At 47.5% G+C, this 15,443-nt stretch overlaps 1 protein-coding gene across 3 annotated transcripts in view; it reads right to left on the reverse strand.

Moving 5' to 3' along the window:
• Positions 1-1,909: 1,909 nt before the first annotated feature.
• The window catches only part of TTBK1 (tau tubulin kinase 1), a 107,852-nt gene continuing 94,318 nt past the window's right edge, over positions 1,910-15,443 (reverse strand). For all 3 annotated transcript variants that reach the window (XM_014261536.2, XM_088052387.1, XM_088052388.1), the window contains 2 exons: positions 9,614-11,217; positions 1,910-8,845 (listed from right to left, as the gene is read on the reverse strand). In XM_014261536.2, coding sequence (XP_014117011.2) covers positions 8,419-8,845; positions 9,614-11,217 — 2,031 coding nt within the window. In that variant the 3' untranslated portion in view covers positions 1,910-8,418. The remainder of the gene's footprint in view (positions 8,846-9,613; positions 11,218-15,443) is intronic.

Below are 15,443 nucleotides of genomic sequence, written 5' to 3' on the forward strand. Positions count from 1 at the left end.
AATTACCTTGTTCCATCTTTCTCATTTAATCTAAGCATCTCCTAGCTCCTATCTTGGGTAAACAAGATTTCAGTTTTGACTTGTCTGCCCTGTGTTTGAAAGGGGGTCCTTTGCATTTTGCAGTTTCAGTAATACAGGAAATGACTCAGGCTTCCCCTGAATCAATAAGAAACTCACTCAATACTCCATCTCCAAGATTAACAAGACACCTGGCAAAGAGAGTAGGGCATCTGGCATTACTTTCCAGATGGTCTTCTTGCCTCCAACCTATTCCTTGTCTGAGGATGCAGTTTTTGTGACTACTCCTGTGAGATGCACTGTCCCAAGCTGGTTGCTTATTGACAGCTTTCAATTTACATTTCTGCTTTGGGGTTAAAATTCCAATGTAATATTAGAGGTCTCTTCCAGCCTGAATTATCCTATGATCCTATGGACATTATACCACAAGGTTTTGGGCTTGTTTAGCCTCTTATTTCCAAGCTGAGTTTCTACCTCACTGTTTCAGACATGAATTAGTGAATTTAAACAACTGGACTCAATTGTGTTATTTTCTTTTAACATTTTTTGTACATGATGAAACCTGTGTGGATGCTGTAAGTTTCTCATGGTCTCCAGGTGCTCTCTGCAACCTGACATGTTTTGACAGCTTCCTTGAAGCTACAGGCTTGAAGGACTTTTTCTCACTGGCATGAGAAAGGGTCTTTGGGTCCAGCTGTCCTTGGGTTCAGCTGACTCCAGAGCCCGTGGTCAGAGTCCACAGCAGCCTCCCTCTGACATTAGAGAGAAGATGAATGCAAGGTTGGGAATAACAAGCGTTTCCTTGCAGTGCAGGCTTCCACTGCAGTGTTAAGGCATTCCTGTGGCTTGCCTTGTCTGCACTGGGGCTTTTCTTGTCTTGAAATACCTCAAGGTGATTGCAGAAGGAAGATCTCTGAGCTCAACAGTCTTTTTGGTTTTCCCAGATATAACAAAAGCTGCTCAAAGTAAAGATTCTGCCTCCTCCTGCAAACCTGTCTTTTCCTATTTTGTGAGGCTGTTCCAACATGAGCAGCCTGGTTTAGTTTCTTCCTCTACTCGCCTTCTCACTTGACAAAGGCAGAGGCTGAATCCAGCACATTGTTTCTGACAAACCTGTGTTCCAGAGAAACTCTCATTTTGCCATCCAGGGGTGGTGATGAAGCATGTATCCGTCCATGCATTCAATCCATGCAGTTCTGAAATACTTCTCAATTTCCCAGTTCATGGTGCCCAGCTTTAATTTTCATCTGCCTCTTCCTGACATAGGAACTTTTATATCCCAGTGTTTATTTTTATGATTTTGGATTCTACACTGGAGTCAAATGTGTTTTCATTTGGTTATAGGAGAAAAAAATAAAATCTGTCATCACAGGAATATCTTTCCAAGGGAGCAGGTTTTTTTTATTCTTTTCTGTTCCCTCTTCCACCACCCCCTTCTAAAGCTGAGTACTAAACTGTAACTACGCACCCCTGGATGTGGTCTGCACATCATAGGCATGAGGTAACTTCAGCATGGTAAAAGGAACATTGTAAAAACTGTCCTCAGCCTGAACATCAGATGGTCATCTGATTAAACATCAGAGAGTATTAAAAGTCAAACCATGCCAAGTTCCTGGTTTGCTTTTGCTCCACTTCCCATATATTTATGTTCAGGTCCAACATGTCTACAAATGTGGCATCTTAACTACGGCATCTAGACTTTGCAAAGCATTTTTAAAAATTTTGTTGTTGTTGTTAAAAAAGCAGGCTTTTCTCTCTGACAAGTGCTGTTTTGGGAGGGGATGACTGAGCCTGCTGCCTGCAGTGTGGTTGTAAACAAGGTTCATGGTGAAGGAACATGTCTTGCAACACCAATAAATGGGAGAAAACACCAATGAAAAGGTAGACAGGCTTTTAATGGCATGATCCAGAATCCCCTTTTAATAACAAATCTAATGACAACTGTGTCTGATAGGAACAAGAAATGGCATAATTGTTTATTTTTTTAGAGATGTGATCTGAAATTAAGACAAATGCCAGGTGGGTCTGTACACAGACAGGGCTTCTGTGATGCATGCCAGATTTTATGGCCAAGAAATTTGCCATGCAGTTGAACCAGATTGTGGTTCCTCAGTCGGAGTCCTACATTCTGTTTGCAGTGTGTAAACATTCTCCAGCTGCTTTCCTAAAGAATGCAAAGAAGATATGTAGAGAGATTTAGCCTTGGGATTCAGTCACATTTCCAGGCAGGCAGTACCACGGAGCAGAAGTCCTGTCTCCAGAGTGTGCCAGAGGCAAAGGAAAACATCGGTGCGCCAGGTACAACGTCTGAGTGTAGAGTCACATGCTATTGTGTTAAAAGGAGATATATAAAATTATCTGTGTTTCCAGCTCCAATTCCTGTCTGGAGAAGAAGCAGCAGGTCCCATAGCACAGCAGTCCTGCCGACACTGGTTTCACACAGGGGTACCCCCACGTCCTGCAGAGCTCATCCCACCCTCTGCAGGGAAGGTCCCAAGCCTGTGCTGTGCATTCCCAAGGAAACATCAGCCCCAGCCTCCTCCAGGGAACCTGTGCCAGAGCTCCCTGTGCTCCAGGCAGGGCAATATGGGCCAAGCCAGAGGCAGAGCAGCCACCGAGGAGCACCATGCTGACACCAGTCCCGCAGTATCTTCGCCAAAGCAGACCCCTCACCCCTGAGGCCCCTCTGGTTCAGGAGCTAAAAGCAGGAGGAATTATTATCTTGGTCCCTGCCAGGAACCAAGCTCTGGATTTGCTAGCTCCCTTCCTTCTTTCAGCACAGAGGGCATCAGTGTTTACTTTAAACCTGCTTTCCAGCCATCTGCAGCTCCAGAAATAAAAGGGATTAATGTTCCTCCTTATGAACCAGCACACTGGCCTGCATGGGGCAGGGCCTCAACCCCCTAGGCAGAAAGGGACTGACTTGGAGGGAACCTACAGTGACTTTGAAGATAAGATTTGCTGGAGGAGCTACATTAGGAATGAAGTGACAGGAGAGTGATGGTGTATAAATCACTGTCATTTCATGGGATTCTGAGCTCACCTCAGTGTGCAGCCAGTGCTATTCCCTGGCCTCGCAAAGCTACCAACCCCAATGCTCATGGAGGTCTTAACATCAGCTGGCTCTGCTGCCACTGCCAGAATGGTCCCAGCCCCTTGGAATGCAGCACCTGCTGCTGCTGCTGAAGAGCACAGCCACTGGGGGTTCTGCAGAGGACTGAGGGAGCCTTCACACAGAGCCCAAGGGCTCCCACCCAGCAGCCCAGTTACAGGCACGTGCCATGTGAGGAAAGGGCCTGAACAGCAGCCCTAGCTCTCTTCCTCATGTGGAGGTGCAGGAGTAGCTGGCAAACAGGTGGAACCAAAGGTGCTTGCAAACTCTTAGGTGGTCCCCATGGGTTTTGTGAAACCAGCCTAGCACTGCTGGAGCACTGGCATGTTTCAGTTCAGCCAGAAGAAACTCATTTGATACCAAACTCAATATGTCCACAATGGGACTTCTACTGTGTTCACAGGATTAATTTAACTGGAGGTGACTGATGTGTGGGGCAAAGCCTTAGGTGGGCATTGGTGTCTGTGCACATGGAATAGTGGTGGGATCATGCCATGTGCTGAGGGACCACTGAACTGCTACTGGAGCTGCCCAGGCTATCAGTGACCATCTTCTTACACAGGATCTACAGTGAGAAAACACCTCTGTGTTGGAAAGGAGAAATGTGAAAGATTTTCTTGCCCCAACACAACCTGCTTTGGATCAAAATGTTTCACCACCAAACTCTCAGTGCTGTGTTAGCCAGGGGCAGCCACATGAACAGCAATGCTTCAGATCCTGTTCCATGCCCCACACAGCTGTATGTCAGTCCAGCAGCTGTTGCAGGTCTGGTAGCAAGCAGGACAGCTATCAGCCACCCAGGCTGGTGTGTTTGAGCCCTGGTTCGTGCTCAGGCAGGTGGAGCCTCACAGCTGACATGCACTTTGGTAGAGTGGTACCCTGTTCTCCCATCCACATTCACTGCACACAGCAGTCAGCCCTGCACGCATCTGAAGTCACAGGTGAGACTTCTCTGAAGGTAGCAGGATCCTTTTTAACCTTTAGTCACTATATATAATGGTCACTACTTATATTGTTATAATAATATATATTTTATAATATTCTTTACTTCAAAAAGGGCAAGCAAAGTCTCCTGCCTCTCACTGATTCCAAGCACAACTGACCTGGAGATATTTGCTACTGAAACACCTTTTGCACCAAGGCAAACAGAAGCGTCTGTGCTGCCAACCAGACAAACCAGTTAAGCAGCTCCATCCATCCGTGTGTTTGAGCCTCTCCACAGTATCAGTCTGACTGGTGCTGTCTGTCCTTTTTCTCCCTCTGCTCATATAATCCATTGCCACACTGGCTTAGCACTGAGGACTGCCTTTCAGATTCTCCACTTGGCACATCCCCCCTGTATCCATGTTTCTTTGCTGGCAGCTCCAGCCAGTGGCCACTGGCTCCTTTTCACCAGCCAGGGTGCCATCTTAGCTGGCCTCTGCAGTAAGGACTCAGCATGACACCAGGCAGTCCCAAAGACTCTTGTAGTCCCAACACAGATGAACAAGACCTGCCTCTCCCTACCCATTCAGATGAACGCACAGATGAAGGAACAGGGGTGGCCTGTCACAGGAGTTCCCTCAAAACACACATGGGCACAATCTCCTGCAAGGACACAGCCACACAACCCCAGCAGTGCTTGAGCAGCCCTGTGTGCCCTCAAGGCTTGCCAGAGCTTGCATGAGACTCACAGCAGAGAACAACAGGGTTTTGCCTCTCCCACCTTTCTGGGATGTGACAGCCCATCATATCCCATGATGCCAGACTAGAAACTCTGGCATTCCTCAACCATCTAACTTCTCCCTAACCTCACAGGCCTCATCCTGTCTGGTCCCCAGACATGTTCTCCTCTGTTTGCTCCAGCTATGGCAGGTGCCCTTTCAACTTTCCTGCAGGGCAGCAGCAGAAGAGAGGACCCAGATGAAATTCTGTCTGTGCTGCTCCCCTGGACAGGAGCACCTCCATCCAGGAGGACATGACGTGGGGCACACCATGCTGTTGATGCACTCTCCTGCTGCCCTGCATGTCAGGGACAGCTGGGAAGCAGGGCTGTGCAGGAGCAGGGAGTCTGGTAGCACAACCACGAGGAGAGATGACTCATGCTGGTCTCAGATCTCTATGGACCCAGCTGCACCCTCAGCCCAGACCTGTCAAACAACACTGTGAAGAGCTGTTATTTTTTGTTCTGCATCTTTCCCTTGCTTTCTGAAACCTGTGGGACCTGTCAGGTGGCTCTCCAGTATATACCAGCTTTGGCATGTATCCTGGTGGGACCAGGAATCTACTGCACCACAGAGAGAGATGGTACCTTGTGTCACCAGAATCTTGACTGCTTCTTGTGGTTGGGTCATGGTAGATAGACCTCTTAGATGAGAGCTGTTTCACAGAAACCTTTTAATAAGAAAAAGTTCCCATAGTCCTGTGAAAGACTTCACTGGATGGTTGCTTCACAATTAAAAGCTTGCCTGACTTTATCTGCTGTTCTTGGTTGCTCTGACTTCCCTGCTTTCACATGCCAGAGGAAGACAACAGAACTGCAGAACCATAGAATGGTTTGGGTTGGAAGGGACCTTAAAGATCATTCAGGTCCATTGCCATGGACAGGACACATTCCACTAGACCAGGATGCTCAGGGCCCTGTCCAACCCAGCCTTGTCTCTGCCCTGGAGCTTCCTTTCTGACACAGGGCTACAGAAAACTGTCCTTTAAACTTTTTCCTGAACAAATACACTGATTGTGCTTTATTTGCTTCCCATGATGAGGCAGGCTTGCTAACCCTAATAATAATCCTGTAGTCCTCTTTCAAAGCTCTTTCAATGTAATTTTTGGCATGTGCATTAAGAGCTGGATGGGCCATCTGGTAAAGGCTTCACAACCAAGTCTTACCATCTGAGCACTCTAAAATGAATAGACCTCCAATAAATTATTAGGAATCATTATGATTTATATTTCTGGAAAGAATCTGTCTTTGAGTTTATTCTGTTTTCTAGTTTCTAAACCTGCAGCACATACTTAGGTTCTAGTCTGACCCACACTTCAAATTCAGAGAAAGTTATAGTGCCACCAAGAAGAAGTGGTCACAGTCGCTGTGTGTCCTTCTTCTGTTGTGTGACCAAATGGTGAACCAGAGTGGTGAAATGAACCAGAAGAAAATCAAACTGATGAATCAGAGCAGTTTATGTCATATTGGATCAGCATTTCCAGCCACTTTATCAAACAGCTGCTGCAGTGTAAATGTGGTGGGACTGTGCAATGAAGTAGCTGGAACTTGGAGGGATGCTGCTTTTGATGGCAACATCAGCTCAGTCCATAAGATCACAGCCTGAGTTCCCTCTGAGTTCCCAGTGCTGCTCTGCAAAGATGAGGGAATATTTTCAGTCTAAGCTGTGCTGCTTACTCGACCAGGGTGAACCACATCAATGGAAAACACTGAGCTAGGTGAAATAAATTCTTAGTGTTGACAACACTGAGACTGTCATATGGGGAGGTAATTCCTGTCTCCTGTTTCTACACATTTCCCTGTTCAGGTGCAAGGAGTACCTTTTTCTCCCAGCCACCCTGTCACAGCTCTTATACTCCTTTCCAGGACTCCTGTAGATATGAGCAGCTTCAGGATTCCTTGAACTCGATGGCCATCACTGTGACTGTTTGCATTCATGTTCAAATGAATCAAAGTTATTACTGTTCAGATTCCTCTGTAAGCTTTGTCTGCAAATAGAAAATGTTTGCTGGTAGTTGCAATTGCAGGAATGGGTGTACAGAGCAGCTGTATTTTTGTACTACCTCATGCAAAGCCTCTTTTAGGCATGACAATGGTGCACAAAGTATTTGGGTCTGGAGTGTTTTCTCCTGCAAGGCGTGGGGAAAATTTTGTCTACTGCAAGATTTCTTCAAGATCAGACAGGTATCAGTTCTCCTTGCTTTCATTTTCAAGCCTTCCTAATTAGTCTGGGGGCTAAACAGTTGGTTGATTTAGTTCTAGATGAGTGTTAAGCTTCTGCTCAGATAATATTACTTCAAGAGCACAGCCCTTGCTTTTATGTTCACATTGTTCATCCTCAACGTGGATGAACATGTGGCAGAGGTGAACAACAAGGAACACCAAGGTGAACACCTCTGCCACTCAACCCACTGTCCCCTCAGATAGAAATGCACATGGCCACGGCATGCCAGCAAACCTCTCATTGCAAAGCAGCAGGTTTTGGGTATACTACAGGACAATAATTTCCCACCCTGCCGTGTAGGGAACTTTCATCCACAGTGCCAAAATTCACAAACACCAAGAGCGTGACAATAAAACACAAGGAATTCAGGTGCAAGGGGCACCCAGGCTAAAGGCATCAAGTGACTATTCACATCTTCACGATGGAGCTGTGTTTGGTGGACTACAGGTCTGTGGCACCAACCACGCTCAGGCTGAGAGGAACCACCCTTGCCGGGGGATGTGGTATCCACAGATCACAGTTTGGTATTTGTGACAGAAGTGGCTGCAGTGTGCTCCCTTCTACATTAATTAGCAAGAGCTCTTGATTTCCTAGCAAGCTGCCAACACATCCCTACTTCCACCTAAATACTCACCACATAGACATCTGCTGAAACAGCAGCAGTGTCTGAGCAGCAGTGCTAGACAACCTCCTCTGTGGGACATACCGGAGCAGGTAGGAGTATCCAGCAAGACCTGCCTGTCTCCTAATTCCCACCTTTAGAGGCATCTCTGGAAAGAAGAGCCTTCTCCTCCTTATCCCTTCTCTTATCTCAGCACACAAGGATGTATCCATCCCTCTTGAATAAGCTAGTGGCAATCCCTTGCTAACACAGGTGGTGGGAGGTGAGCCAACACTCAGGGAGATGGTGGCGACCAAGGCTGGTGTTTTCCCAGCAGGGAGAAAGGAAGCAGCTGCCTGAAGGACAGGAGCCTTCCTCTTTAATAGGCCTTGATCTTGTCACCTCTGCTCCTCTTTCCACAGCTGGAATCGGTGCTGAGGACCGGTATTGCTAACAGAGATGGGAATCCCTGGGGAGGGAGGCAGGTCAGGCACTGGGCAGGCTGCCTGGGTCACGGTTTGGTGCTGTGCGTTAGCAAGCGTGAGCTGCGGGCTGGGTGTCTCCCTTGAAAAGGCTCCGTGGCTCAGAGGCTGCCAGGCCCGTGGGAGCTGATTGCGGTGTGGGGTGAGAGTGAGTGAAGCATTCAAGTACAGCTACTGCTATACACTCGTGGGTCCAGCATGGAAGGCTGTGCTGCAGCATCTCAAGTGTATACTATACGCAGAAATTACCCAGTCTGCTGGGCTCGCAGAAGAAGGTCATTATCTGGCAGCTGCCTTATTTTCCAGGGACACCTGCTTTCCTTTGGTTGCTGGACTTTGAGTCTGGGTTTTTCCTCTTTGTCGCTTTTTGGCCACACCAGGAGATGGCAGGGAATCTCCTGTAGGCCCCGGGGCCTGAGCTGAGGGCTGAGGTCGAGGGGAAGGAGGAACTCGCTGAGGAGCAGTCCCTGGTTTATGCTGTCGGCAGGGGGAAGGACTTTCCCTCCGAGGCAGCAGCTGGCTTCTGGGGGAAGTACTGGGGTTCCTGGAAGGAAGGACAGGGCTCCGAGGGGATGCACCACTGGACCTCTGTGAACTGCTCCGTGGAGGAAGAGAAGTGGAACTCGGTGACGAAGGAAGCCGACTTTGTACCTGTGTTGTTCGGCCCTCGTATGGGACACTTCCAGCTGGTCTCTGTGTCTGAAGCCTGCAGAGGAAGAAGAGAGGGAGGATGAAGAGGAATTTTGCAAGGGACTCTCCGGCTCCTGGCAGGATTGGCATGAATGTTGCCAGGCAATTACAAGGAGTCTCCAGCACTAGGATGGCAGAACCTACGCTGTGAACCAGATGGGGCACCAGTTTGAACACCATCCTGTAACTCAGTGCAGTTAACTGCACTGTTTTAAGTGTTGTTAAGTGTTTGCCTTGATCCTCCAGCACTCTGTCAGTCAACATGCAGGCATGGTATCTGGGACTCTTCTTAACACGCAGAATGGACGCAACAACCTCTTCCGAGGCAGGAGATACAATTTGGGAATGTGGGCATGAGTTGGATTGCACCAGTTGGCCTCTGATGGTAACTGTGATGGAAGACAAACCAACTGAAGCAATCCCAGCTGGCAGCCTCACTGCCCTTGTTCTAATTGCAATAGTCAGGCCAGGAGGCCAGGTCTCCCTGCAGAGTCATGGCTTTGCTTCAAAGCTGAGAGCTCAACACTGGGGGCATCTGCCATTATCAGACCAAGTGAAAGGGCTTGTAAAGGAAAGGTCTCAAAGCAAGGGCAAGTGAAGAGAGGCTTCATAAAAAGAAGACAGAGAGGTATTTCACACAGCTGCAGGCTGAAATGACCGTAGGAAACAAGGATGGACTATGCACTCAAGCAGAGTAAAGGATGAAGTCATGGGAGGTGAGCAAAACCCTGGCTGTCTCCTCAACAAGCCTACCTCTTTGCACTTCTCACCATTTTGGTCTTACCTGCAAGCAGCAGCTGTATCCTGTGGGGAGCTGCACAGCCCTGCCATTGCAGTGGCCACGGAGCTCTCTGACCTCACCACCTCCAGCGGCATTTTCACCGGCACGATGGGACGAGGAATTTTGCTCCTTGTGCTTACGGCTCTCTCGTCTCTTCCCAGCAGTGCAGCCTTCTTCTCTCCCTTCCGTGGGATGGAGTCATCAGAGTCATGGGTGTCCTCCTCAGAACCTGTAGCTGACAGGGTTTCAGAGGCTCGCCGCCGCTCGTCACTGGAGGATGCTGAGGAGGAGGCACCTGAGGCCAGCCGGAGGAGGCGGCTCTGTCTCTTCTCCATCACCAGGCGAGCCAGGTCAGGTTGCTTTGCCCTCTTATAAAGCCTTTCTTTGGCTGAGAGTGAAGTTGAAAGGTCTGAGCCAGTGTCCTCCTCAGAGAACAAAATGGGTATCCGACTTCTATACCTGGAGCCCAGCGGCCTCCTGGGGACCTGCTGTGGCGTCTCAAGGAGGGTCTCTGCTCGCTTCAGGTGTTCTGTCGCTGATGCTGCCTTCTCGAGGCCAGGCTCCCTTGTAGCCACCTTGTCAGGCTCTTCCAAATCCAGTGAGAGCACCACTTTTCCGGAGAGCTCTGGTTTGTCCTCGGGAAGCTTTGGCATGCCGTTGGGAAGGGCCGGCTGCTCCCCCACAGTCTCTGAGGTGGTCTCGACATGATTGGCCGAAAGCGCGCAGCTCTCCGTCTCTGCCCCTTCCAGCCCAGAATGAATGCTTCCATTCTCCACCAGCACCAGGTTGTCCTCCAGCTCCTCCTCAATGATGACCTCCTCGAACTGCCCTGGGGGGCAGTACTCCTCGTGCCGCATCAGCTGCCCGCTGGAAGACATCACGTTCAGGTGTGTTTTCTCAGCAATGTGAACAAATGTGCGCTCGACTTTGGTAAATGGGGAGGAAGCTGTAGCCACTGCCACGGGAGGCTTTGGTTCAGATTTAAGGACTGAGGACAGGGTCCCTGGCTCAGACACGTCCAGCTGGCTCCCCATGGGCTGCGGCCGCTCGCTCTGCGGTGTCAGTGCAGCAAGAGTGCCCAGATCAACTTCTGGAGGTAAGTCTGCAGCCACTGGAGACTTTTTCAGATCACCTGGTGAAAACAGCACTAATGTTTTTGAGCCTTCCTCCAGCTCCAGGTCCCCATCAGCAGTGGATGCTCGACCCTTGGACCCCTTCTGGTCATCAGCCAGGAGTGTGGATGGTGCGCACTCCTGGCTGCGCTCTGTGCTCTTCTGACTTAGGTCGCTGCTGGAATCACTGTGCATGTCAATCTCATTGCCCTCCTCCTCCTCCTCTCCCTCATCCTGTTCATCTGCCTCCTCCTCATAGTCTTCCTCCTCTTCTTCCTCCTCCTCCTCCTCTTTTCCATTCATTTCCAGATAAGGTTCCAGAGGTTTGCAAGGAGCAGTCAAGACAATGTTTGAGAAATCAACCTTCTTTATCCGCTGGGATAACTTAGGCTTTTCCCAGTAGTTGCACATATCTTTTCTGAAGTCCTGGTAAGGCAAACTTAAAGGGACCGCCTTGGGCAGGCCATTCATTTCAAATGACTTCAGCATGTATGCCTGCAGGAAGACAAATGTGACAAAAGAGAGGGTGAGTTAGCATTCAGACATTTGACACAGAAGACATCAGGACCAACAGCAGCAGGAAGAATCCATGGAAAGCATCTAATCCATCATGTTTCCAAAATACATGCCTGAGCAGTCATCACTCTATTGTTTGATTCATACAAACCTTAGAAAGGAGAGATTCACAGATACTTATCAATGAAGGGAAAAAAAATGTTCCAAAGAAGTTCCTTTGTTAGCAGTCTTTAACCTGGACCTAATAGAGCCATTTTCAGGCAGCTCCTCAAGATTTTTCATATTTCTCAATCTTCTTCAGCATTTACATATTTATTTCAGTATTTATATATTCACATAATCACTTCTTCCTTACTGGAACCACTTAGCAAGTCTCTTTTATGCCCAGGCCACAGTGAACTCAAGGAGCACCTCTGAGCTACATACATTTCCCTATCACTTTCCATTACCATCCACTATTGTCCCTGGGGCAGTAACACTTCTAGTGCTACTGTGTTCTCCTGGTGCACCTTCCATCCCCCCTTCTGCTCCCATATCCCTGTAGCAACCCCTCTTCTGTCTCTTAGAAGCTTCTGCTTCCACTAAAATCATCAGCAAGTCATGAAAGCTAGCACATAAGATGTCATTATCAGACCCTGGGGTGTCCAACCCGGAGAAGTGAAGGGCAGACAGGACATGTGGTGGGGGCACTGTTTCTCCAGCAGCAGCCTGTGGCAGTAGCAGACTGTGAAATGATTGCAAATGATCCTACAGGAAAACAGGAGCTTGCACACATTTGGCCAAACAAGACCAAAATAAATAGGAAATGCCTGTCAAGCGTGGCCTAATTAACAATCAGTTGCAAATGAAAATCACATCAGCACCACTCTGCAGAATGGATTTAAAACCAAATCATTTACAGCACACTTCTGTTAGGGCTTGCAAACTGTAACCTCTCCATAAAATCAACCGGTCAATAATGCATCACATGTTACCCTTGAAAAGTCCTAATCATGAACAGCAGGGCTCCAAACATCTGCGTTTTCCAGGGGCATTCAACAGCACCAGAGGATATTTAGGCTACACAACTAAACACACACCCACTTAACCATGTGAGCTCCAGAGCTGCTAACATTCACCTGGCCATGGGAATAGATTGTTTTATCTCTGCTGGGGACAAAAAGCCCTCAGTGGCTTTTCAGTCCAATGGTACAATTAAATATTGTGCTGAAAATCTTCATGTGGTGAGCCTGAAAAATGTAATATTTTTATGCTCCTGTACAACAGAGACATTTCAAATAGGTTGGTGGGCAGCATCAAGCTGTTCTGCGTGGTGGTAAGTTGTTATCCAGTTACTATTTCTTTTTATATCTTATAAATTAAAATACAGGCTGGTTTTGGCAGTACCTCTGGAATTCAAAGTTGCTTCTCTTCTTCCATTAAAGCTGAATCCTGGCCCTGAAGATGGCCCTGTATTAGCCTGGTTTGGGCTTTCAGTGACCCACTCTACCTTTTGTATCAGGATGGCAGACGTGGAACTTGGATGGCTAAGAGGCACTTACCACCCTTTGCAAAGGAAATTACCCACATGGCTTCTTCCCTCAGGCATTTCCTGGAAATTAATGAATTCAACAGCCTAGGATTGGATGATGCATGTTGGCTGGGTTTGTTTTTCCTAAGAAATACAACCACAGTGCTATTCCTAGAATCCTAAACAAACAGATGCACTTCTTCAGTGGGAATGGGACCTGACCAACATCTTGCCTTGTGCTGAGCCTCGCACTGGAAAGAGTTCCACAATCCCAACAACAGTTCCTCTGCTGCTCTACCTCACACCATTTTCTAAATGCTGTGCTTGATGATGCAGATGGACAATTGCTGTTTTTCCTTGCATAGTGAAATATGCATCTGTGTAGACCTTCAAATCTCTTCCCAGCCCTTGGCTTGTGTCATCTCTTCTGCTCTGTGGTCAAGGTAAGCTGAATCCAGCCCTGCAGAACACATCCTATATAGGCCAGAGATATGGTTTCTGCACCCTGCAGTCTGCCCCACCAGCAGCCCTGTCTCCAGAAAACCCCCCTTCCTCAATAGCTTTTCCCTTGCAAGACATCAAAAGCTTTTCTGAGATGAGATTGCACTAAGCAATAATGTATGACATGGAGCTGGACAGCAGGGTGTTGCTGTAAGAAAAACAGTAGTTATTTATTTCTTTATTTCTTGTGCTCTAGTGCCCCTCTGCTACCATTAAGTCATGCTGTAGTTAACTTTCTAACCCTCATGTACTTCCACCTCTACAAATTCCTTGCAGTATTTAGTAAATGGACTGCCTTTCTGTCTGTCATTTCAATTTCTCTATGTATGTTCTACTTCCCTGCATGGACATTGCACCCTAAGCACAACAGTGACTGCTTTGCTTCTGCCTACCTTTGGGAGACTTGGAATGCTTAACACATTCCTGTAAAGCAGCCCGAGACAGTTGCTGCTTTGCCACTGTACGTGCACCACGGAGAAAGTCCAAAGAACACAAATATCCAACTAAAGAAATTCTGCTGAACAAGGTGTTCCCAGTTTGAGCCCCTCACTAGAGAAACTTGGGTCCTGTCTTGACAGTCTTTTGTACTACATAACACCCAGCTGCTCTAGGACTATTCCTCAAAGGCCAGAAAAGAACTTTTCTGCTCTGCTGTACGAATGGGGAAGAACTGAGGGAAGATGTCAGAAGATCATAAGTGGAGAGGCTTAGCCTGTATCTTAAAACTGTAGAATGAAAAAGATGTAAGGAATCTCTGAAGATCTTTGCTCCAACCACCCCTCAAAGCAGGAACAGATCTGCCTGTGCTGGGCCACATCCAGCTGAGTTTTTAGTACTCCAGGGATGGAAATCTCACAACCTCTTTGGGATCTTGTCCTAGAGTTTAAGGCTCCTCATGATGATAAAGGTGGAGGTGGGGGGGAGGCGGTGGTTAGGATCTAATTCCTGTATCTAACTCCTTTCGTGCAACTTTGGTCCATTACATCTTACCCTTTCATTGTGCACCTCTGAGAAGAGTATGGCATCTCCCTCCACCAGGCAGTTCAAGGAACAAAAAGGATGCCACAGTCAATCCTGCTTTTAAGGCAGAACAAACCCAGATCTCTCAGCCTCTCCTCATGTCTTATGTTTCTTGTTCCTGGTCATCCTGGCAGCCCTATGTCAGGTTTACTCTCCTGTGAGCAGGAACTATGCCATGAGCTAAGGCAGCCACATTTTCCTGCCTGTTTGGCCTCAAATGTCCATTCTACTGACTCTTGACTGGTTGGTCACTTGTCCAGGAATGCCTATGGCATTACATGTGTCTGAGCATGTGCTCCCCACAAAGTCTGCATATTTCACCTCTTTAACACTCTGTCTCTTAATGAAACTTGTCTTAGATTATTAACTAAGGTTAACTTGCTTCTGAGTGCTGCCCAAACAAACATTTTAGGACATTACCTACTTTATGCTCAAACCTAGAAACTCCCAGATGGAACTCTGCAGAGTTTTACACCAGAAGGCAACTGGGTTGCCAGAGATAGAAATAAAATCTGAAAGAATGTGGGACAGGTCAGGGTCTGCAAAACTTATGAACCTATTAAAAACATCAATACCACTGTCCTCTTCCAAGTTTATGAATGTAAAGGAATGCCCCCTACCAACAGTAACACTTATGAGGACTGTGTGATGACAGATTTGAAAAAAAGAGGCATCACTTGCATTATAATTCATCAGTGTAGGCAATAAACAAACCAACAGTGGTGTTTCATCATGGATTGTTAATAGTTTTTTGCTAACACTGCAACTTCAACTTCTACAGCTCCAAACACCGTCAAGATGGTGGCACTGCCACGGAGTTGCTCATACTTGGATGACTGCCCTACACGTAAAGGACATGCTTTTCATAATTCCCCTCCTTGACCACGTTTTCTTTTCATTATTGCTTGATCTCTTAATGGACTACTGAGGAAAGGAAAATAATGGGAATGATGTAAGTGCACATGAATGTATTAGACTTCTTAATAAGTGAACTGAGATTGTTCCAACAACTCTGTCCCATACACCCAACTGACCTTATTCACATAGAATGGGAATTCAGTGGGCATGGATCTCATTGTAATCTATGGCAAAAGGGGCCAGGAGGGGTGGAGACACCACTGGAGTTGGGCTCCCGCTCTTTCAGTGATACCAAAATGAGGTTCTGTGATTTTGA

This window comes from Pseudopodoces humilis, chromosome 3, assembly GCF_049639895.1.
Source record: "Pseudopodoces humilis isolate 2021_Gansu_Grassland_sample_001 chromosome 3, ASM4963989v1, whole genome shotgun sequence".
NCBI lineage: Eukaryota > Metazoa > Chordata > Aves > Passeriformes > Paridae > Pseudopodoces > Pseudopodoces humilis.